Source organism: Podarcis vaucheri (genome assembly GCF_965113315.1).
Source record: "Podarcis vaucheri genome assembly, chromosome: 2".
In the NCBI taxonomy this organism is placed as follows: Eukaryota; Metazoa; Chordata; class Lepidosauria; order Squamata; family Lacertidae; genus Podarcis; species Podarcis vaucheri.
Genome location: NC_138760.1, coordinates 73226126 through 73250369, shown reverse-complemented (window position 1 = coordinate 73250369; position 24244 = coordinate 73226126). Strand labels below are relative to the sequence as shown.

At 46.1% G+C, this 24244-nt stretch overlaps 1 protein-coding gene across 1 annotated transcript in view; it reads right to left on the bottom strand.

Moving 5' to 3' along the window:
• The window catches only part of CDHR2 (cadherin related family member 2), a 28359-nt gene extending 6043 nt beyond the window's left edge, over positions 1-22316 (bottom strand). Inside the window, exons 1-22 of the mRNA XM_082213619.1 lie at positions 22192-22316; positions 18400-18464; positions 17789-17857; positions 16570-16709; positions 14088-14141; positions 13476-13565; positions 12606-12695; positions 11750-11875; positions 10458-10601; positions 8431-8506; positions 7480-7586; positions 7140-7373; positions 6286-6441; positions 5611-5778; positions 5345-5406; positions 4976-5216; positions 4464-4703; positions 3907-3976; positions 2548-3162; positions 1436-1504; positions 950-999; positions 308-459 (exon numbers count right to left, since the gene is read on the bottom strand). Of these exons, the coding sequence (XP_082069745.1) occupies positions 308-459; positions 950-999; positions 1436-1504; positions 2548-3162; positions 3907-3976; positions 4464-4703; positions 4976-5216; positions 5345-5406; positions 5611-5778; positions 6286-6441; positions 7140-7373; positions 7480-7586; positions 8431-8506; positions 10458-10601; positions 11750-11875; positions 12606-12695; positions 13476-13565; positions 14088-14141; positions 16570-16709; positions 17789-17857; positions 18400-18464; positions 22192-22301 (3128 nt within the window). The 5' untranslated portion in view covers positions 22302-22316. The remainder of the gene's footprint in view (positions 1-307; positions 460-949; positions 1000-1435; positions 1505-2547; positions 3163-3906; positions 3977-4463; positions 4704-4975; positions 5217-5344; positions 5407-5610; positions 5779-6285; positions 6442-7139; positions 7374-7479; positions 7587-8430; positions 8507-10457; positions 10602-11749; positions 11876-12605; positions 12696-13475; positions 13566-14087; positions 14142-16569; positions 16710-17788; positions 17858-18399; positions 18465-22191) is intronic.
• Between the last annotated feature and the right edge of the window lie 1928 nt (positions 22317-24244).

Below are 24244 nucleotides of genomic sequence, written 5' to 3'. Positions count from 1 at the left end.
GAATTTATAGTGAAGTATTAGACCCCGAACAGGAGAAAGTGAGAAGCTAGTGTTAACATTTAAGCTACCTATTTTGCTATCACTGTCTGTGCTAAGAAGCAACACTCTCTTTCTAGATAGGATGCCAGGAGTATAGCTGCATTGGTCATGCTCAAGCTATTATCAGAATTTCCCCAAGATCAAATGACTGGCAATGCTACACTTTCCTCTTGGCTTCCATTCTTCCTGGATTTCCTCTCACTGTCAATACAGTGGCAACCCTTGTGGTCTCCACAAAGTTCCCAGACAACAAAACCCCATCAATTACTGGATGCTCCCAATGTAGAGGTCCTTCTCTGCCGTTGTCTCCACTTTGAAAAGATTTTCACGGATCTGCTCAGGTCCATTGTCTGGGATGAAAAGTACCCTGGAGATGGCAAATGAAATCACTCTGTTCACACCCGAATCAGCGTCTTGAGCCTGGAAGGAGGAGGAGGAGGACACTATTGTTGCTGCTTCTTTGAACTACCCCACATCACATAGCCTGTGGGAACTAGGAGCCAGTTCCCACCACAAGGAAGGAGCTGTGTGAAGTGTAGGTAGGTTCCCACGAGGCAAGACACAGTGATAACAGTGAGAACCTTTATTGAACTACATAACTGGGAAACAGGTGCAAAGCAACTGCTTATATACATTCCTGAAACCCTGGGCCACTCCCACTCCCAACATGACTGGCTGTCTAAACTTTCAAGCTGCGAATCACGAGTCAGAGTTCAAGGGCCAATGGCAGAGGCCCAAATCCTGAAATGTTCTGTGATTGGACATAATGTATTGAATCGGAACACAGGAGCTCAGAATCCTTAGTCCAGACTCAAGCTCAGGCAAATACAAACCACAGTATACATAGCACTGTGTACCCAAATGAGTACACACCCATACACACATGTGCCCCAACATTGCATTCTCTCACCTTGACCACAGCCACCTGCCGATTCACAGAAGAGACTTCTGGGATTATCACTGCAACAAAACACCAGAAACAGATCAAAGAATGGGTGCCAAAGAGCAGGGCATGCTGGACAGAGGTCTTTTCTAAGAGCTTGCTCTCACTTCTAGCTCCAGCCTCCTTTGTCCTGGCTAATGTTAGACAGGAAGGCAACCAGCTGCTCCTCCCTTAACAATTGACAGGGGAAGATGGGTTATTTGACACTACTGGAGGAGGAAAGGATACCCTTCCCATGGAAGGAGGAGCTTTCTGAGAGCTACGATTGCTTTTAATTCATTAAAGGGGGGACTCCAATTATTTCAGCCCCAAATAGCAGGCAAGAGGAATTTCTATCAAAAGAGGACAAAGCTGGAGGAGAATCTTTGATGCAGTCTCTCATACACCACCATCTACCCATCTATCCATTAGGGGGCAGTAGCAGCACATTTCTCTTGCATATATTGCTCTCACCAGAGGTGGTGCTTTCTACAAACACTGGTGGCTTGTCATTCACATCAGTGATTAAGATTCTCAGGGTCTCTGCAGGAAGAAGAAAAGGCACAACAGAGGAGGCTCTAGTTACTGACTGAAGTGGCTCTGCAGACTCCACCCTGCTCCCAGTGAGGAACACAATATTACATCACCTATCAAGGTTTGTCTCTCAAGTCCTTCAACAAACAGCCCATTCACATAGCTTACTAAATTAGTTCACTGTTCTGTTGCCACCATTCTACAGTGCTAAGGAACCTCCAGCTGTGAAGATGCTGGGACCAGATTAGCGATGACATTCCTCCCACAAAGTAGATCCAAATAGCAGCAGAACCACAGAGATAAGAAAATAAGCTTATGGCAATTAAGTCGTTTCATTGACAGAACCTAGTGTTCAACCACTTTGTCACTAAATCCATCTAAAAGAATGGGGATCAGGGCAGATACTTAAAGAGATAGCTTGCAGGGACAGAAAATGTGAATGGGATCCTTTCACCCATGCTCTCCTCTCTAAAACAGGTTCTCTGTAGCCATATTTCTCCCAGTGGACCTCCTGAACCACGAGTAACCCCTGCTGGGAGAAAAATGGCTGCAGATAAAAGATTATTTGGGGTTGGGAGGAGGAGAAGTGCAGGTGGTGGAAATTCAGCCCCTCCCTCTCCATAATCTCCCCAGTCTAGGACCCTGTGCTTTATTTAAAAAACCCCAGCAGAACACAGGTTGAGTTGTTGTGCCACCATCACACTTAGCTGTTTCCTCATGCAATGACAACATGTTTTTTAAAGTTAACTGTGCAACAAGGTAGATGAGACTCTGGAAAGTTTGCCCAGGTACCAACTTTCTATTCCACTGACTCATTTCCTTCAGGAGCTTTTCTATATACAATGCACACTGCCTCTGAGGGGAGGATGGGGCTGGAGCATATAGTATTTCCATTACCCAACAAGCATGGCTCCCTGAAGCATCTCCAGCTAGGACCTAATGCTACATCCTAGCCACAAAGAGAAAGTAGGACTGATGGAGAAAAGGAAGGAAGCTGTAAAGCTCAAGATTCGGAGGGGATGCAGAACCAAGTCTTCATCCTAATGTCTTACCATTTCCACTGAAGGGGTCTCCCTTCTCAGTGAACTCATCCTTAACACGCAGTGTGAGCTCCACCAGGTCACAGGCCTCATAGTCTATCTCCAAACTATTCACAAAAATTGAGCCATTGGGCTCCAGAAGGAACCACTCCCGGCACACGTTGCCCACATTGACTGAACGATTGAAGCAGGCTACAGCTAACTCCTGGAATACCAGCGAGTGGTTGGTGTCCATGTCGGTGGCATTTAGCGTGACAACTAACTCATGCAGGGTGACGTTCTCCAAAACTTCAATGTCTCGTGGTGGAGATGGCTCAATGGTTGGGGACTCGTCGTTGACATCCAGCACGTTCACCCTCACCACAGCGGTGACAGCTTCCACGGTCCCCCCAAAGTCTGAATTTTCCGCCTGCACAGTCAGATTGAAGAACTTCTGCTGCAGCCGATCATAGTCAAGAGCAACATCGGAGTCCAGATTCAAGATCCCCTGGTACCAGCCAGAGCCAAGGCGATTTGAACGCACCATAAAGTTATTTGAACCTGCGCTGCTTACAATGTAGAATGAGATACGGTTGTTTATCACTGTTTGATCAGCATCGGTAGCCTCCACACTCCCCACAAAGACACCTGGAGATGGAAGGTTAGTTAGAAAGAATAACAACATTTTCACCACATTGCCACAGCCCCACAGATCTTAAAACGCAAGGCAACCTCTACACTTCTAATGCTCATGAAAAGCAACACCTCCTAACTAGGAAAAGCCATTATATGCTTCCTGTTTAATGCCTTGCCACATCTTCCTGTTCCCCACTGCTAATCAATGCAATAAATACTACAGATCACTGGTAAAACATCTGTTTTAGCAAGTAGGGGTTGGTTGGTTTTTCAAATTTCTACAGATAAATGATAATTTATAATTTACTAAGGAAATCCCACTCTGCCAAAGGAACCAGAAGTTAGCATTTATCTGTAAGAACTTGAAAAAGACTGCTTGCCAAAACAGATAATGTTTTCGTATATGGTCGAAAACCTATTAGTACAATGCAGGTATTATTTAGATATAAGTTGGGTCCCCCTATTTGTTGTGCATACTATTTTTGTCAACAGAGGCAGATTCAGGGGAGAGCGACATGTTTGGGTGCACTGAGTGCAGAGTGCAGAGCCTCGGAGTGCCTCAGGGGGCACCACAACTGTGTGGCAGAATGGAAGGGAGGGCACCAAATTTTGGCATTGCATTGGGGGGGGGGCTACTGAAATCTGAGACCCCAAGGTCCGCCACTGTTGCCAGACTCTCTTGTTGCATCATATTGTTGTCCCAGGTTAATCCTAGTTCCTGTCCACTCTGGACTAAAGATCACTGGCTCACCGTACCTTTCAAGCCCTCTGGAACGGAAAATTCATAAAAGGAGCTGTTGAATCTGGGTGCGTTGTCATTTATGTCCTAAAGAGAAAAGGGGGAAACTGGTAATGGGGCAATTCCACATCCAAGCATCCACTTAGGGAAAGGGCTATAGCTCAATGGTAGATTATCTGCCTTGCATGCAGAAGGTCTCAGGTTCAATTCCCCGGCATCTCCAAGGAGCGTTGAGAGAGAGAACCCTGCCTGAACCCCTGGAGAGCTGCTGCCAGTCAGTGTAGACCACACAGAGCTCAATGGACCAATAATTTGATTCAGTCTAAGGCAGCTTCATCTGTACTCGAGATAATAGAGGGCATCCTCGCAGCAATGACAGAGCAGGGGTGACACAGTTTCTGAGACCCCAATACCATGGGTTAGCCACCTGCCACAAAACACACACTCTTAGGGTGCCTGTTTCCATCACCTACAGACACTCTGGAACCTGGCTTAGCTTACCTGAGCAAGGCCTAAGGTGCCTCTTTATGCATTAGTCTCCTTTTTCCAGAGCCCTGACAGGGTGCACCATTACCTCCACGATGAAGGTGACGTCCACTGTGTCGTTCAACTGAGGGATGCCCAAGTCATGCACAAGGACTGTCACCACCATCCTGCCCTCCAGCTCTGCAGGGATGGCTTCTCGGTCCAAGGGCCCTTCACTGCTCAGCACTCCTGTGTTCGGGTCGATAGTGAAGTTGCTGCTGAATTCGCCAGGCACAATCTCAAACTGCAAGCGGCTATTATTGGTCTCTGGATCGTCCTGGTCGGTGGCCTGGGAAGTGAGTGGAGGGAATTTGCAGCCAACAATGAGAAGAAGTAAGAACCTGCTTGCTTCGGCCAAATGGGAAGTGTGGGTGAGCCCTAAGAGTGAAGGTGTCTCCTGCCACATAAACTTTCAGGTGCATGTACTAGGAGTAAGTAATTACTTGTTGTCCCATGAGTAAATCATGCCAGGGCTACTTCTTTAAAGTGCACAGCAGCCTAATTTGGAAAGAGGCCCAATGCTCAGGTCCAATAAAGGAGGAAATGTTGCCTTGAAATTACCTGGATCTGGACACGGGTTTCTTGGCCCTCCGTGACAAAGACATTGTAGGAGCCCACCACAACTGGAGGGTTGTTGTTGATGTCAACTACTGTGATCTCCAACTGTGTGGATCCAGACAGACCGCCCCCATCCACTGCCTGCAAGGTGGCATAATAGACAGCACGCTTTCCCCAATCCAGATTAGAGCCATTCTCCACTAGCACTGCCCCGCTTGTTGCATTCACTGTGAACATGGAATGGCTGCATAACAGAGAAAAGACACATCCTTAGTTTTGAGATATTCTAGTTTTCTCCCAGCAAAAGTAGGCCTACACCACAATGCTCTCCTTGTTCCTCCCCCCGTTTCTCTAGCAATCCCATGTACATACATGCTCTGAGGAAGCAGATAGTAGGTGATCTCTCCATACTTTCCACTGTCTGGATCAGTAGCCTGCAGAAAGCAAAAGGATAAAATTGACTGTTATTTTTAATTGACTTCCCCATTGGGGATGTGGAGGGAGCCCAAGATGCCTGCTTCTCAACATGGCCATGAAGCACCTGGCCACATCACAGAGAATAGATCCTTCTGATGACACAGACAGATAGTTCTCTGCCCCCACCTCCTGGTCCCAAGGCAGCTGCGGAACTCGCTTACCGTGATGTTAGAGGAGACAACGGTGCCAGGTGGACTCTCCTCCAGTACGTAAAGTTTGTACTCGCTCTGGTTGAACTCAGGTCTGTGGTCATTGATATCCGTGAGATTGATGGTGACCATGGCAAAGGAGCAGCAATCGGTGTCCCTTCCAGTGTCATTTGCTACAATCTGCCAGGATTAGAAGGAGCCAAGTAAACCTCAGCCCAAGCATGGTCATGGTCATGGGGACAGAAGTGGCTTCAGAGTGACTCTTACTAAACTCCATGCTGCCGCCTTTTGTGGGAAGGAACTAAGCAGGGTCTTCTGGTCTTTAAAGGCTGTCTACATCATGGGCCTATTTCCTTGGCAGCCAGCCAGGTATAATAGGATGCTCATACTTGATGAGAATCCAGAGCTGGTGGGGATGCTTTGATTCTACAAGAAGATGGTCAGTCACACAGTGCTAACTACACAGCTCCCACACAGCCTGGCGGCTTCAGGCTCTGAGCAGATAGCAGAATGAAGTCCTTTTAAAGCTACCTTCTGGGGTGTCTGATCATAATCCTCGCTTAGGTCTTCTACACTGAAATGGCCTAGAAGGAGATTCAGTTACTTTTAGCGAACAAACGACTGAGTTAAGATCCCAGTTCTTGGCAGGAAGGGAATGGGACTCTCCCTGACCCTTGTTTCACTCACCTCCACAGTTATAGTAGGTGTCTTTTCGTAGTCCACAAGACTTGAATTGCTTACAAGGACCTGAACAGTGCCTTCATTCACAATTTTCTGGGGTGAGACTGAAAATGCAAATGCATCTGGACCCCGAAGGGACAGCTGGAAGGTGCCATTGGAGCCCTGTGTAGGGAAGAAGTCAGAGAGCTTGGATAATCAAACAGGAGTAGCCAGCCTCCCAGTGCTCGGCATGGCCAAAGCAAAAGTAACCATCCGTCATCCCCCCACCCCCACTCACACTCTCATGCACCCACACAGACCACACACAAATGCACATACTGACTACACGTACGCTACACACATACACACACGGAGGCACATACAATGATATATTACAGTCTTTTGCCCTAGACTGGAAATAGGAGATAGTAGCTACAGAACTGTGTTAGGACCACCTACCCTTGAATTTTCCAGTAGCTAAAATACTACAGTTGTTGACATAGTATATTCTCCATATAAATTTCATATTGAAGAACATTACAAATGGTCTTGGACCGACTGTGGCACACTACTGAATATACTTTTAACATCTTACAATATGGGATGAGACATTTTAGATTGACCTTTGGCTTATGTTTTGAGTTATACTCCATCTTCACCTGTTTTCCTTCTATAGCGATGCAGATGCTTGTCAAAAATCACAAGGAGCCACCTTCCCACTGCATGGTATGAATGGCCCAACGCTAACATGATAGTTATAGGCGAAAAGGGGAGCAGCATCCCAGGATAGCACTGGCATCAATCATCCCTGGTATCTCCTTGTCCTTTGAGCTTTGAATCCCACCCACACGAAGCCTCACAGACTCTCCTCTCCTGCTCACCTTGTCAGGATCATAGGCCACAATGTTGAGGCCAGCCACAGGTGTTCTGGAAGAAGCGTGTTCCTCAATCTCACCGGAAAAGTCACCTTCTGGAGGGCCTGTGAAGTCACAGGTTGCGTAGTCCTCACACAGATAGAACTGAGGCTTGTTGTCATTTATGTCAGTGACCTGGATGGTCACAGTGGTGTTCACTTGCGCCACCTGCTGGTAAATGTTGAGGTTTCGTTCCTGAGCCTGAGAAATGAAGCAAGAGAGAGAGAGAAAGAGAAACTGAGGCCTTGGACGGGGCGGGGGGGGGGGCAGAGAGATCTACCACTTCCCACAACTGCCTGCTACTCACCACAACCTGGAGCTGCACCTCTTCACCTGGAATGCCCTCTCGGTCCAGGTGGCCACTCACAGTAATGACTCCTGTGGCATTGTTGATCGTGAACAAGCTAGTGGCAGCTAGGGCAGAGGGAAAAGAATGGTGGGGTAGGAGTAGGGACACATGTCATCAACCACACTGGAGTGGAGCCCCAGTCACGCTGTTTTCTACATAGACACAACTTTAAATCGGGATGCGGGTGGCACTGTGGTGTAAACCACTGAGCCTTGGGCTTGCCAATCGGAAGGCCGGTGGTTCAAATCCCCGCAATGGGGGGAGCTCCCGTTGTTCGGTCCCAGCTCCTGCCCACCTAGCAGTTCAAAAGCATGTCAAAGTGCAAGGAGATAAATAGGTACCGCTCCGGCGGGAAGGTAAATGGCGTTTCCATGCACTGCTCTGGTTTCGCCAGAAGCTGCTTAGTCATGCCAGCCACATGACCCAGAAAAACTGTCTGCGTACAAACATCGGATCCCTCAGCCAATAAAGCGAGATGAGCACTTCAACCCCAGTCGTTCACAACTGGACTTAACTGTCAGGGATCCTTCACCTTTACCTTACAACTTTAAATCACCAACACAACCTGATGGGTTGTGGTACCATGGATGTAGCTACCAGCCCATGGTAGCTCATTATGGCTGCTTAAACTGTCAGTCTCAGTGGGAAGAGCTTGAGTGATCCACTGGAACAGAAAGAACATCTAAACTGCTGTGCAGACCTTTCACCATTTGCTACGAGCTGTCAGCCCATTTGTTCTTTGGCCTTTCCCTCCCTCATTGTTGGTACCCTATCAATCACCTCCTCAGCACCGCCCGGCATTACATAAACCACCTGCACACAAAGAGAGATACAGGATCTCAGGAGCTCTAAGTACCGTCTGCACACTTCATGGCCCATTGTGCCCTGATCCACCCTTCCATCACTCACTGATGATGCTGTAATCGATGATGTCATTCACATTCTTGTCCTGGTCAATGGCCTGCACCTTCACCACTGATGCGCCCTAGGATGAGGAAATGGCCAGTGAGTGCTGGGCCCGCTTTGTACCAGCCCCCAGTGAGTAGGGAAAGGACAGGCCTTGAGGTCCGTAGCTCAGTGGCAGAGCATCTGCCTTGCAAGCAGAAGGCCCCACATTCAGGCCTCAACATCTCAACTACTTGGGTACAGGGTCCCTCAGGGATAGCCTGCACCCTTGTATTCCAGAGTGATTGCTGAGATTATCTGCAGGAGCATCTTTGGTCATTCGATGGGTTGGGGAGGCTCCTTTGACAAGAAACTGAGCCTTTCATTTCATCAGCCTGGTAAACACCCTGGCAAAAGAGATTCAGCAGGCACCTTCTGTGCCAACTTTTAAACACTTGCTGAAAATTTTTCTGCTCCACTAGGCCTATGCAGGCAATTATGAGTACATTCCCCATAATGGTCTATTGATGTTTGTTTCAAATTTATATTTGCTTTTAACTTGCTTTTAACTTTTTATTACTTTATTGCTTAATTTTATGTTTTTATATTGCTGTAAACTGTTGTGCTATATCTTTATATTACAGCAGCATATAAACAGAGTTTTAAAAATATATCTATCATCTATCATCTATCTATCTATCTATCTATCTATCTATCTATCTATCACCAACTATCTATTTATCTATATCTATCTCCAGGTAAGGCTGAGAGAGACCAATATGTCTGAAAGCCTGGAGAGTTGCTGCCAGTCAGTGCAGACAATCCTGAGCTAGATGGGCCAGTGGGTCTGACTCAATATAAGGCAGCTTCCTGTGTTCCTAAGTTCCAGACTCCCCAAGTGTCCCTATTTTCCAGGGACATCTCTGATTTAGAGAAGCCGTTCCAGTTTCTGATTTGATCTCAGAATGTCCCGTGCTGTATTTACTTAGGATGTCCTTATTTTCATTGGAGAAATGTTGGAGGGTATGGAGTTATCCAACCACCGAGTTGTCTGAAGGCAATTCCAGATAGCGAAGGGTTTTTTAATGTTGAATGATTGATTATGTTTTTATATGTGTTGGAAGCTGCTCAGAGTGGCTGGGGCAACCCAGTAAGATGTGTGGGGTATAAATAGTAAAATGATCGTTATGGAATGGGACGTCCCTATTTTCATTAGAGACATGTTAGATGGGTATGAAGTTCCTGCTTGCCAACTTCAAGTGCTTGGCAACTCACGACCCCAAAATAACTCAAGGTCCCCTTAAAGGCATTTGCCTAAAGCAGGCATAGGCAAACTCGGCCCTCCAGATGTTTTGGGACTACAATGCCCATCATCACTAGCTAACAGGACCAGTGGTCAGGGATGATGGGAGTTGTAGTCCCAAAGCATCTGGAGGGCTGAGTTTGCCTATGCCTGGCTAAAGCAAAGGACAAGATGCCACCACCACAACTTCCACCCAGTTCTATGGACAGAAGCCAACTAGAGTGGCATTTCAACTCAGCTTCAACACTGGTCATGCAGCAGCACCCGCCATTGCACCTGAATGTAGCAGGCTGGCTTAAAAGGGTGCAGGGCACCCTCTGGGGGACACACACACACACTGCTCTGCCCTCCAAAGCTGGGAGAGGTGCAGAAGGATCGGCCATTGGGGCTGCCCAGCTGCCTTACTCTGATCCCTGAGTGAGTTGCAAAAGTGACCTGTGTTCACTCCACAGTTGATGCCATATTCTTTTCTTTCTTGCTCTGGCCAAGTTTCAAAGCTGCTTTGTTGAGAACTGCTGCCATGAAGGGCACTGTTTCCCCTTGAAGTTCTAGGGTTAAGCCCACATATTTACCACACTCATATGCTTGTCCTAGACAGACACAGACAGACAGACAGACAGATGCAACAAGGTACAATTTGATGGAAAGGCTGCAATTTTTCCATGTCAAAAGAAAGCCTTGTCAAAAGCTGCAGGATTCCATCACTTGAGGGTCAGGAGGACGCTAGAGAACTGAAGACATCCCTTACCAGAGGGCAGTTCTCTGGTACAGAACCTGAGTATGGTGCTCCCAGGAATACAGGGTCCAGGTCAGCCACATCAACAACTGTCACAGACAGATAGGCTGTGTTGTTCTGATAGATGAACTGGCCATCAGATAACCCCCCGTTATCCTAGAGAAGGAGAGGGAGAGACACACAGATAGAACGATCACTTAAACTCTGTTCTCTCTACCTACCCAAAACGTATCCCTTCTCTGCAGCAATACATACTGTTTTGTCCTTAGTAAACCCTTCCTGCTCATTGCACAGTAAAGAAACAACACCCTTGTCTAGTAGGCACTCTTATTTGCTTCCAACTGATTTCAATGTAATTGTTGCTACTGCTACCAGTACTACAAATATCCAAGTCTTCTAATGCATCTTAAAAGGAGAGCAACCAAAGGAAGAGGATGGAAAATACTGAGGAAAGCACATGCTGATGCAGAAGTGTTTGTTAGTAATCTTTCTTCATTGCTTGAAAATCTGGTTTTGGATCAACTGGTGCTTAGATTATGAAAGAAATAACAGAAAAGCACCTCCCAATTTTAGCCAAATAATTGGGTGGGTTTCAATTAAGTTTTATTCAGCGTAGAACTGCTGGAGTTATGGACCGTGACAAAGATAGACAATGTATATGCAAATATCACCATCTAAAAATATCAAAATACTGCACAATATTACCAAGCATTAACAAATGGGGAGTACCAGACCAAAAATATATGTTTTTCACATGCATCTGAAAAGCTGGAACTGCACTAACATACGAAAAATGCCTTGACCCACAGGTAAGCCTTTACTTGGCACTGGAATGACAAAATAATTGGCACCAAGCATGCTTTCAAAGGGGGAATCATATCCCCAAAGCCTTGAAAACCAGCAGCTAATGGGGCCTCCACAAATATAAATTGGCCAAGACTGGCCTGTCACTTTTTCTGCCTGAGGTGAATGACAAGATTCCTGCCACCACCAGCATCCCACAACCTGCCCAGCTGAACTGGACTGCCAACTGAACCTTCCTTACTTCAGCGCTGGTGATGGCTCTGTGTCCTCCACAAACCTCCAACACTTTGCTGCCACTCGTCCCCTACTAGCATCTGCCACCTGAGGCAGCCACCTCATTCTGCCTAATGGTAGGGCCTGGCGGCTCTGCCCATAGCTGCTCTGGCCATGGTAGCTAGCTGCCTTTCTCTTTTTCTGATAAATGCTCCACAGAGAGAAGGTGATGTTTGCCCTCCCCTCTCCTCCCTTTTTCTTCTAGCGTGTCACAATCTGAGCCTCACCCTGGCAAAGATCTTGATTCGGTAGAAAGTGCTCTTGTTATTGTAGCTCAATGAACCATTCAGGAACACCGTGCCATTGTAGTGGATGTAGAAGAGGTCGTGATTCTCTGCATCGTTTGGGTTGACCTGTGTACGGCACATGCGGTATAAAAATGTGAGGTGTGAGAGAACAAAAAAGGGGAGAACTTTTCCCAGAGCAAAACAGCAGACCCTTCCCCCCCTCCAGGACCCCCCCCATGGCAAATCCCTGCAAGTGTTAAAGATCAGGTGGTGACAGTTTTATTTATTTATTTGGTACATTTACACCCCACAACTTCAACACACACAAAAATCCTCAGAGTGGTTGGAAGAACACTCAGCAGAAGGCACAAGGAAGACCATCCAAATGGTTCTCACCAGGAATGGTAAAAATGTAGGAGGAACCTCAATAAATTTTAAACTTGATGCCTTCTAATGGCAGCCTAAATCTCCTGCCTGAGGTGAGATACCTCACCCTGCTTAGAAAGGAGGACTCCTTACCTGGAATCGACATGTTTAGTTGTCATTTAGCCATTACATAAGGAGAGTCCTGTTGCGTCAGATTATAGACCTGTACAAATCCAGCATCCTGTTCCCCACAGTTGCCAACCAGATGCTTACCAGAGAGGACAAGCAGGACAGAGAAATGAGGTAAGTGTATCTGCATGTATAAAATCTCAGGTTTCAACTGATCTCAGGCAACTGGCTGCGAAAAATATTTCTGTCTGAGCCTCTGGGGAGATGTTGTTGTTAGGCTGACTAGAAAGCACTGGGGCAGCTCATTCTTTGTAAAGCAGTCCCTTTTACCTTACATCTGTATTTACAATGTGACACTCACTTCCTCAATTGAATAGGATACCCGTCCAGCGTTTCCACTGTCCATGTCCACAGCTAAGACTGTGTAGATTGAGGAGCCAATTGCTGTATTCTGAAAGAGAGAGCATCAGACCAATCTGTTTAGATAAATTGGTGCTTGTGTACTAGGATTGTGGCTCCTGTTTCCACATAGACACAAATTGCAGTGGTTCCCCGATTCTTAGGTTGTCCTGACCAGAGAGATGTCTCAGTTGGTCACACAATACTATTGACACTACTGGCAAGACTGGGTACCTTCAGTAGTTTGTTTGCTTGTAGTCTACTTGATGAAGGAACTAGTGAAAGTACCAAACATTATGCAGGAGCTAGAACACTTTGGCTTTGATTCACAGAGGAATCTGATCAAGCCTAAATATTGGGGAAAGCAAATGCCTCTGCCTTATCCCTTAGTTTAACTCCTTTGCTGTGGACGTTTCCATCAGATGAGTTATTGGCACTTCAGTTCCTGGAAGTTCCTAGAACCCCACTTGCTTAAAACAGAGATAACCCAAACAAATACAGATCCCTTAATTTGGTACATGCATGCTGGCCTAGGAAGCGGTAATAGTACGATTGTGGTCAGCTGAAATTAACCACACTGGGTGGGAAGTTGCTCCTCCCAAGTAGTTTCCGAAGTGCCACTAGGTGCATGCAGTTGCAGTGAGCCACTTTGTGAATTGTCCTTATGACCACAGAGAGGGCTGCCCTGCAAATCCACCCAGATAGGACAGCTTCCTTAAATTATAAAATGGATGGGATATTTGCATTGCTTCCACTGTCTTCCGCCAGCTGTGGAATGCCATGGACCACAAAGAAAAGAAGTCTGGGCATGAGCTCAGGTGGCCAAAGGTACCTCTGGGACATCAGTAAAATAGGGTTCATTCTGGAATATTGGCTTATTGTTGTTCCGGTCTTCTACAATGATTGTGATTCCCATTTCAACCTGTTGAAGGAAGAAAAAAGACAGTAATGTGAAGAGACAAGGTAGGGGGGCTTCAGCACCCAAGAACTCCATACAAGGATGGAGGAAATCTGAGCTTTAGGGAAAAGGTTACCGGATGCAAAGAAGGACTGGGACTCCTGAGCCTTCTATAGTAGGATAGAAGAGGCAGCTTCATCAGGGACCGCTCATCATGGAGACAAGCTCATCTCTTCTACACAACTATTGAAGGTACAAGAGGCCTGTTCCCCTTTGCTTCTGGTCACTTGACACAGGGTTGTGCTGAGCTTTCCCTACATTTGTAAGTAGGCACATGAGACCTCAGCAGACATTGGTTTAGTGAAAGCTGCTTGGTGAGTCCCAGTTTAGTCCAGCGGTTGTTCCTCCTTACCACCACCACCACCACCTAAGAACTGGGACAGCAGCCACCTTCCATATCCCATTCCACAGGCAGTCTCCCCTGATGGATCTCTGCTCCTTGTTTAGAACCAGTGTTATCTTTCCCCGGCATGTTTCTTCACTTACCGGCACACTTTTCCCATCCGTCACTTGGGCATCCAGAAACATAATTTGTATGTCCTGGAAGGGAAAATGCAAAGCAGAAGCACATTGGAAAAGAGGCATGATGACAACGCCACCTTTCCTATTAATATACTTTCCCCCAGAGTCAGAATGCCTCCTTTCTTACATGCCTGAAAGAGGCAGGGAATTCTTGAAGCAAGGGGTCCACGTGGTGAATAAAATCACTGCCATTAATTGCAAGCTTGACCTGCCCATCACAGTGGAGTGCTCCCTCTGCTCTCTCTCCATGCTGAAATTTGTTCACCCCATTTAGAGAAGGTCCCAACATGGTGCCCTTAGATGTTTTGGACAACAACTCCTATCATTCCTGGATACTTGCCACGCTTGCTGGAGCTGATGGGAGTTCTGACCTGAAACATCTGGAGGGGAACCAAGTTGGCTAATGGTAAGCTTAGAGACATAATTATCACTTTTAGCAAATATTGATCAGCTGAATCACCAAGGCATCACAGAGCACTTCAGGGGTCCCTGCTTTGACTTGTGCAACCTCGTACAGACTCCACTTTGCCCATGCAAGACCAAAATCCCTTCTGAGGTGCCTCATTTTACCCCATGATTGATTCATAACTCATCCAAATCTGACACATACCCCTAATGCACAAATACTCACATAAACACAAATATACTCTATACTATATGGCTTTTGGCTAGTGTGCCTGAATATTCCATTACAAAACGGATAATGTTAAACCATGGGGGAAAGTTAGTCAGGGGAAGAAGAAGAGAAGATTTTGAAAGTTGTAGGTGAAGATTACTTAAGCAGATATTAAAATCACTGTTGTATTTTGACAAGATTCAGTTGGTTCTCAGGGGTCAAAGAAATTATTAAGGCATTTTGTTTACGGGTAGCTGGAGAACAAACAAAATATCTCTGCTCGCTGAAATCTAAAACCAAGGTAAAACCATAATGTCATTTGTAGGAAGGAAGGTAGCTTCTATTTTGAGATATAGCTGGTAAGCTCATGGGCCAGGTGTTCTTGAGAATATCTCACCTTGGTTACATTTCAGATTACAGCAAAGATTTAATTTAACATGTAGATTTGAGCCCAGGTGGTAGTAAAAGCAAAATGGGTGACATCCACAAAATTCCTGCAGAATCTAGTCTGCAAGGAAGTACCAAAATCAGAATATTTAAATAATTATAATAATTAGTTATATATGCATTGCTTATACCAGAGCAACAACTGCCTGGACTCAAAGTACAACACAAGCTTTTGTTCTTGTAGGTCTGCTCTTACAAAAAAAAATGACTTGCATTCAGGAAATATGGCTGCTCTTTGGTCTTGGAAATATCAGTGTAAATGTACTGCATACGTCCATTTATTCCACATTCACTTGACACAATATCAGCATTCCTCAACAGGATTCTGCTAGCACCAGTCTTCCTGCTACCCTCACCTTCTTTCCCATCTCTTTTTTTGAATATTAGCTTGGTGAATATCTTCAGCAGACAATGTTAAAGGCAATTTAGTTCCGTGGACGATACAGGTGCTTTCCTTGACCTAATGGTGAAACAGCTGAAGAGGCCTTGCCTTATACTCTGGGTATGGTCATATTAAACACTCATACATGCATGTCAGTATCTGTCTGTCTTATCCCCAAATCCATGCTTAATGGGATACCTTCTCTATTATCTCTTTTTCTGCCCAATCAGACCTGCTGGGAGGTTACAGAAAGTGTCATAGCATTCGTACAGGAGGGGAGGGGAAACTGCTGGGACATATAAGTCAGACATAGGCAAACTCAGCCCTCCAGGTGTTTTGAGACTACAATTCCCATCATCCCTGACCGCTGGTCCTGTTAGCTAGGGATGTTGGGAGTTGTAGTCCCAAAGCATCTGGAGGACCAAGTTTGCCTATGCCTGATAAAAGCAGTAGAAAAATAAGCAGCAGTTGTTGTACAACAAACAGTTTCGCTGGTCTACAGGAAGGTTAAGGTTAAGGTTTATTAAACTGATGAATCACTTCCCACTAAAAGAGCTCCCAATTTCCAACTAACTAACTAACTAACTAAATCCGTATCAAAAAAACAAATTTAACAATACAGTATCAGAGCATTTGTGCTGCCCAAATGCCCATGAAAAAAAATAAGTATTTGGCTGGTGTTGAAACACTGTCAAGACAGAGTCATATGGGGAAAGGTGGTCTTTTAGGTATACTGGTCCTCCTCAGCCATATAAAGCTTTAAGGGTCAAAGTCAGCACTCCGAATTGTGCATGGAAACAAAATCAGCATCCAGTTTGTTCAGGCCAGAATCAGTGATATATGTTAATGCCCTTCTTCCAGTAAACAACAATCAACTGACACCTATGCAACCTTTACAAGCTCATTTGCAAAATGTTCAGATGGGGGGAAATTCACTGGCTTCCCCTGCTTGCTCTGTCTCTCCCTGTTGAATTCCTTCATTTGCTTGGCCCCATTCTTACCTCATAATTCACTCTTTGCTTCAACGTCACATTGCCTGATCTACTGTCAAGATTGAAGTAGTGGGCGTCGCTGCCGCTTATGCTATAGGTCAAAACATCCCCTTCATCATCCACAGCCACCAGCCTTAAAACAAAGGCACCTGCAATGAGAAAGGAGTACCAGAAGTAGAGAGAGATAGCAGGAGGATTTGCTAGACCACCCAGGTCAGAATGACATCATTACAACAACAACCTCTTTTTTCTGAACCGTCATCCCTGTAGGGACACACCTTTCAAAGGAGAACCAGTAACAGAATGTTTTCTAGCTTCCTTCACTCCTCTTCCCTTCCTATCCGTTGACCTGCATATTTGAATTATTTGTTATTATTGAAATTTTGTGTCACCTAACGCAGGGCACCTCTAGAAAATTTGCAATCGAAACAAAAACAGACAATGCCATGGGCAATAATAATCTTTATTTATTTATTTATTTATTTATTTATTTATTTATTTATTTATTTATTCATACCCCACCCAACTGGCTTCGTGTGATCAGCATCACAAAGCAGAAACCAAGAATGAAGTCCCACTTTAAACAGACCAAATAATCACAGGATCCCCATTCAGAGGATAATAACCCCAATGAACCATGTTAAACTACCAGCAAAGAAAAGGCAGCAAACATCTAGTCCCTCCATAGAGGATCTTCAAGCCCAGGTAGACTCATATGGGAAGAAGTGTTCCTTCAGGTACTGAGGTCCCAAACCATGTAATGCTTTTATTAGTTGAAATCAGCACCTCTGAGTCAGGCTACATTAGCAACCTCACTACCATGTTCTATACTAGCTGGGCTTTCCAGACCATTTCTAAGGGTATATATAACACATTGCTTCAGTCCAAGAGGGAGATCAGCAGAGCATAGATTGGTGATGCCAGGTTATCTATATCCACCAAGGGGTGCAGCTAGGTTACCAACCTAAGCTGGTAAAAAGCACTCTTTGCTATGGAGGCCCCATGTGCCTCTAGTGACAGTAGCAGATCCAGGACTACTTCCAAGCGCCAAACCTGATAGCTTCCCCAGTAAAAAGGATCCAAGGATCCATCTCTTATCGTCCCATCCAAGCCAAGGAGCAGGTAAGACAAAGGGAAACCCAAGGACTTCTCTTTCCACCATTCTCACAAGTGTTATCATTTCCCTTTACTTCCTGCATTACAGGTGAGCATTCTTCCCTTTACTCACCTATAGGTGTGTCCTCTGGCAAGGAGAAGGTTCTGTTCATCTCGAAGCGTGGTGCTGTGTTCCCTGATGCTGTAAGGAAAACAGTTGGCTGGGCATTAACATTTTTCATGGAGCCAAAGACAGCCTCCGCAGTCTTCTCTTTCCATGTTCCCATCCCAATCTCTGTGGAGTATCTCCTGCCATTGTTGTTGTTGTTGACTTTCTCCACACTACGGTACATAAAAACTAACAGTATGGGTTTCCAATTAACTCAGTGCTGGGAAAGATTTCCTTTAATAGAGGAAGCCCATGTAGCTATGCTCCAATCCCAACTAGTAAGACTTAGGAAAATGTACCACCTAGCTGAATCTCCACCCCCAAATACTAAGGAGCAGTAAACAAAACAGGTGCCGTTCTAGACCTCTACAACCCAGTCCTATGAATTTGTATGTAAATGCCACTGGTTTTAAGCTGCAGCACTGAAGAGTGCAGCCCTAGCCTTCTGAGGAAGTCATCCCACCCACCACCAAGTTGGGAGGCCTGATGACTAGGCACAAGACCACACCGTTTCCACACAGAGAGCAGGGAAGCCTTTGTAGCAAATGGATAACCCTCAACATGGAAAATCTTACCTACTGCCAGAAACATGGAGAGTATCGCCCATGATAGCCAAAGCATCCTGCTAGGGCAAACAGACCTGTAAATACAGCGTAGGGAAGGATCAATCGTTGGTAATGATATGCTTTCTTTCTCCCCAATCACTGAACATAAGGGCCTTCTTGGATGAGGGCAAAGGTCCATCTAGCCCAACAGTAGTTCACCATATGCCTGTGGGAAGTGTGAAAGCAATGATGCTCTCCTCACCTGTGATTCCCAGCAACTGGTCTTCAGAAACAGACACCCTCCGTGAGTTGAGGTAGAACATAGCCATGATGGCTAGTAACCACTGATGTCCTTACACTGCATGAATTTGTCTGTCTTTTAAAGCCATCCAAGTTGGTGGTCATCACTACCTCTTGGGGCAGTGAGTTTCTTAACTGAACTATGCACAAGCAGTTCCTAGCGGCCTGCATGGTCCCACAAGCCTGTTGAGCTTGGTTTCCCTTGGAAAACATGGTGCTGTGCATACTGCAAACACACATCAGGGAGGAAAACATGCCTGGGAGGATACAAATAGAATACTGTTCATACTCTGGACTTCCTCACTGACCACATTTTATAGGCTTATTTAGGCCTCTTGGGTGTCATAAATGACTTGGTTCTGCAGGTGGCATTGATCGAGAAAGTGCAACATATCCAGGAAGTGGCAACAGAAACCTGCTATCTCTTGTTATCTTAGTAACTCATAAACAAGTGAGGAGGTCTATGCTTATCCCAGGAACACAGTTTCTCCTCTTATCAAATCACATGGCATAACCAAGCCAAACTGATGACGGGCGCTGTGTGTCATGCAAGCTGAGGAGAGGGCCATTGGCTGGACTAAGTACAGAGACCCCAGGGTGTGGTGAAGCATAGTGTGCCAGTGCAATACTCAGTGACTGTATTTGATACAATGAAATGTTAATAGAATGCTTAAATGTGCCAGATGGCTTTGTACTCACTGGACCAAACAGTGGAAGCTGGAAGTTAAGGTATTTCTTAGTGACTGGGAACACTCTGAGCTGCACATCTCCTTATGACCCCATCTGCACTAGACATTTAAACAGTACCATACCACTTTTAAACAGTCATGGCTTCCCGCAAAGAACCCTGGGAAGTGTAGTTCCTTAAGGGTACGGAGTGTTGTTAAGAGACCCCTATTCCCCTTACAGAGCTTCAATTCCCAGAGTTCCCTGTGAAGATGGATTGATTGTTAAACATTCTGGGAATTGGGGGAAGCCATAACTATTTAAAGTGTTATGATGCTGCTTTACATGTATAGTGCGGATGGGACTATATCTCCATTAAGAATAATGGGTCTATAGAGACCCATTAACTTTGATAGAATTAAATCTGTCTGTCAGTCTATCTATCATCTCTTCCCTTAAACCAGCCCCAGCAAGCATGGCCCATGGTCAGGGATGATGGGAATTGTAATCCGACAATATATAGATGGCCACAGGTTCCCCATCTTAGACCATACTTTGAGCCACAATATTGCCCCACCTATAAGCTCTTTGGATTAGGGACCAGATAAAGGCACTATTTTTCTTTCCTAGCTAGGCTTGGACTCTGACCTACCATGAACCTATTACAGGAACTGTATTCATAACTTTGTATGGATGGCCCTTTGACTGTCAAACATTACATCCTTCCACCACAGGGATGGGGCTGCCAACCTGTGAGCCTTGCGGGAATCTAGTTCCTTTACTGACTGTGCAGTGGGAGATATGCTGAACTTGCTAGAGAGTGGAATTTCTATGCACCCCTGTAAATCTACCTCATCTTTCCAAAACCTCCGAAATATGCACCACATGTCACCAAAATGCTTTGCGCACAAAAATTTATGGAGACACACACTGGTCTCACCATCTCCCATAAAGTTTTAGGCAGAGTTTGGAATGTCCGTTTTAAAAAGTATGGTAACTAGTTCTACTTCAAGTTCGCCTTGTCAAAAAAGGAACTTGTTCCAGTTCATCCCTTTACAAAAATGAACCCACCTGGTTCACTTCAGTTCAATGTTTAGCTCAAGTTCATCCAAATAATCCTCACAAAACAACAACAACAACAATAATAATTCCAGCATTCATAAAGCTACAAGCTGCTATGCTGACATTTAAATGTGCTTAAGAAATTATGTTCTTTAAGTTTAAAGACCCCAAGGATCCCAAGTATTAAAAAAGTATGCAAGTGGACTAAGCAAACCTCAATGTACACACATGGTAGGGTAGTGATGTCAAACTTGTGGGGCCTGGTGGTACATTTGGATTTTTGAAGGAGTACTCACACAATCGGGACGCGGGTGGCGCTGTGGGTAAAACCTCAGCGCCTAGGGCTTTCCGATCGCATGGTCGGCAGTTTGAATCCCCGCAGCGGGGTGAGCTCCCGTCTTTCGGTCCCAGCTCCTGCCCACCTAGCAGTTCGAAAGCACCCCTAAGTGCAAGTAGATAAATAGGTACCGCTTTATAGCGGGAAGGTAAATGGCGTTTCCGTGTGCTGCGCTGGTGCAGGCTCACCAGAGCAGCTTCGTCACACTGGCCACGTGACCCGGAAGTGTCTCCGGACAGCGCTGGCCCCCGGCCTCTTAAGTGAGATGGGTGCACAACCCTAGAGTCGGACACGACTGGCCCGTATGGGCAGGGGTACCTTTACCTTTACCTTACTCACACAATAACCACCACAGGTTGTGACCAGGCAGACCGTGTTAAAGTTGCATAAATGTATGGCATAGATGTCACCCAAGGAGCTCAGATAGAGCTTTCCAGGGTGCTACATGGCTCCATCATGACACCGAAAGAAGAAGAAAACTCCTCAATCTCTTCCAATTTACAAAATCTTCCCTGCCTGCTCAGCTGCAAGTTCTTCTTCTTGTTATTATTTATTAAATTTCTATACTGCCCATCATCCAAGGATTACAGGGCAGTTTACAATATAAAAACACAAAAATGCATAACCTAGTAACAAACAACAATGCCGACACACACAGTTTGAAAGGCCATAAAGGTAAAGGTAAAGGGACCCCTGACCATTAGATCCAGTCGTGGCTGACTCTGGGTTTGCGGCGCTCATCTCGCTTTATTGGCTGAGGGAGCCGGCGTACAGCTTCCGGGTCATGTGGCCAGCATGACTAAGCCACTTCTGGCAAACCAGAGCAGTGCACGGAAACGCCGTTTACCTTCCCGCCGGAGCAGTACCTATTTATCTACTTGCACTTTGACGTGCTTTTGAACTGCTATGTTGGCAGGAGCAGGGACCGAGCAACAGGAGCTCATCCCATCACGGGGATTCGAACTGTTGACCTTCTGATCGGCAAGCCCTAGGTTCAGTGGTTTAACCCACAGCGCCACCTGCGTCCCTTGAAAGGCCATAGAAAGCCCTATTTTAGCACAACTGATGGAAACTGACAGCTTATGAATCTGCTTTAAACAGAAGATGCCATTACAAAATATAGGCTTGGGCAGCCATATACTGTTTGCCATCATTCTAGGGTGGCCTAAATGAACAGCCCTTCGGTCTACGCTGGTGCCTGCAGGAATCCATGATCCAGCCCTTTCACCCTGTTCTGGCTTTCATTGTTACCCCATCCTGTTAATGCAGAAGGCTTTTCCAGGCCCCACAGCTGCTCGCAGGGCTTGGCACCTGCTGATCTATGCAGAGCACTCATTCTCCAGTGGACCAGGGATGTTTTCACATGGTGCTGCAGAATTCCCTAATGTCATTGTAATTCCCCTGGTCACAGCACTGATGGGCAACCAATGCTACACGTAACAGCCCCCTCCCCTTACCTTGTTTCCTGGAGGACCATGAGAAAGCGGCTCAATTCTGCTGCAGGCGACAGAGATCTGAGTACTTCGCTCAGACTTTGGCTCCTGCTGCAAATTAGCTGATCAATCATTAACTGAAATTAGTGGATCAGGCGTTCAGCCCAACCTTCTGGTATCTCAGCGTCACAAATCATCTATCTTGCTTGAGGCTTGGACGTCAGTCCCCCCCTCCCCCCAAGAAGGTGTCCATGATGTCATTCTTCCTGGGTGTTCTGGAAAGGAAATATCCCAGCCGCAGGCCACATCCAACATGACTGACAGCTTCTCACCCTGAGGGGTCTCATTCCCAACACCTTACTCTAAGGCAGGCATGTCCAAAGTCCGTTTCAGGGGCCTAATCCTGTGGCAGTTTATTTCCTAGGGTAAAATAAAAAAACCCCTCAATAACTTCAATCCTAAAAGAAGCTCAACAACTTTGGTTGGCCCCACGGCCCTTCACTCCATCAAGTCTGGCCCTCTTTGAAAAAGTTTGGACACCACTGCTAAGGGGAGTGAAGAAGTGCCTACAGATTATTCTAAACAAACAAATTGTCTCTCAGTGTTTGTAATAACCTTTTATAAACTTACTTTGTGAGATCTGCCTGGAATACTGTTTATAAATACAGTGGTACCTCGGGTTACATACGCTTCAGGTTACAGACTCCGCTAACCCAGAAATAGTGCTTCAGGTTAAGAACTTTGCTTCAGGATGAGAACAGAAATCGTGTGGCAGCAGCGCAGCAGCAGGAGGAGGCCCCATTAGCTAAAGTGGTGTCTCAGGTTAAGAACAGTTTCAGGTTAAGAACGGACCTCCGGAACAAAGTAAGTACGTAACCAGAGGTACCACTGTACATAAAATTAGGGTGAGGACATCTGTGGCCCTCCAGTTGCTGTTGGGACTACAGTTCTTGTAATTCTGCTCCCATTAGCTATGCTGGCTGGTGCTGTTGGGAGTTGGCATCCAACAACCTCTAGAGGGCACCTTATTCCCCACCACTGCCTTAAATTAATAAACAAACACAAGCCTGCTTTTCCGTTCTTGCCACTTCTGTATGAGGTTCTGGTCCAGACTACTTTATATGGCCCAGCCACTGCCTATGCATGATGATGACTCATTAGCAGTTGGAGTATCTGTTTTGCTGGCTGCTGTGTGACACCCAGGCCACACTATAGAGTGGACGTAGAGAGATCTACTGGGCGGGGGGCAGAATCACTTGAGGGAGATGTATTAATCTATCATGCTGCTGAAATGAAGGGCCAAGGGTGGGGTGGACCACAGAGAGGAGGTGAGCTGCTTTTCTGACCACTTTTTACCATATGGCATCCCAGCAACCTTGCATTTATAGGTGACCTATGAAAGCACCAACTTGTGAGGTGGGACTTCCTGGAGAGACCCCTCTTTCCCCGAGTCACCAGCCCACCTTTGAGCCCCTCTCCTTCCCTTCACCACATAAGACCTTCCCATGCAGAGGATGTAAGAAAAAGTTGCAGGCTCAGTATGCTCTTTTAAAGGCGCATCTGTGGTACTTCTGAAGGATGCGAGTGCTGCTGTCACCAGTGCTAGGACTACCATCTTGGTTGGGTTTGATTTCCTGGTTGGGCTCCTCTCCCTTTCCATAGCTGCCTATCAGGCAGAAATTCAACAGCCCCAGCTTCCCTGATGTTTGCTTTTGAATGTGGTGAAACAGCTGGATTTCTACCTGCTGTGGAGCTGTTCAAGGCAGATCAAGACGACAGCTCTACCCATGGGATAGGCAAGGGAGAAAGCTACCATCTTACCCCAGGCTCCTGAGCTTGATCCTGCCTCATGGTCCCTTCCACACTCAGGGTTTGCATTTGGGAGCCCTGCTTAGGGCCAGGGATGCCTGCGCTCTGGCAGGGCAGATGAACCCCCTTTCCTGGTGCTGCTGGTCTATGCCTTTGACTTCAGCCTGAAAGAAACTGACAAGCAAGAGGATTCACCAGACAGGGTCCCGGTATCTGTGTGTTCATAGGCGGGAGAGAGTGGCTGCAGCCTCCCCCATGACCTACTTAC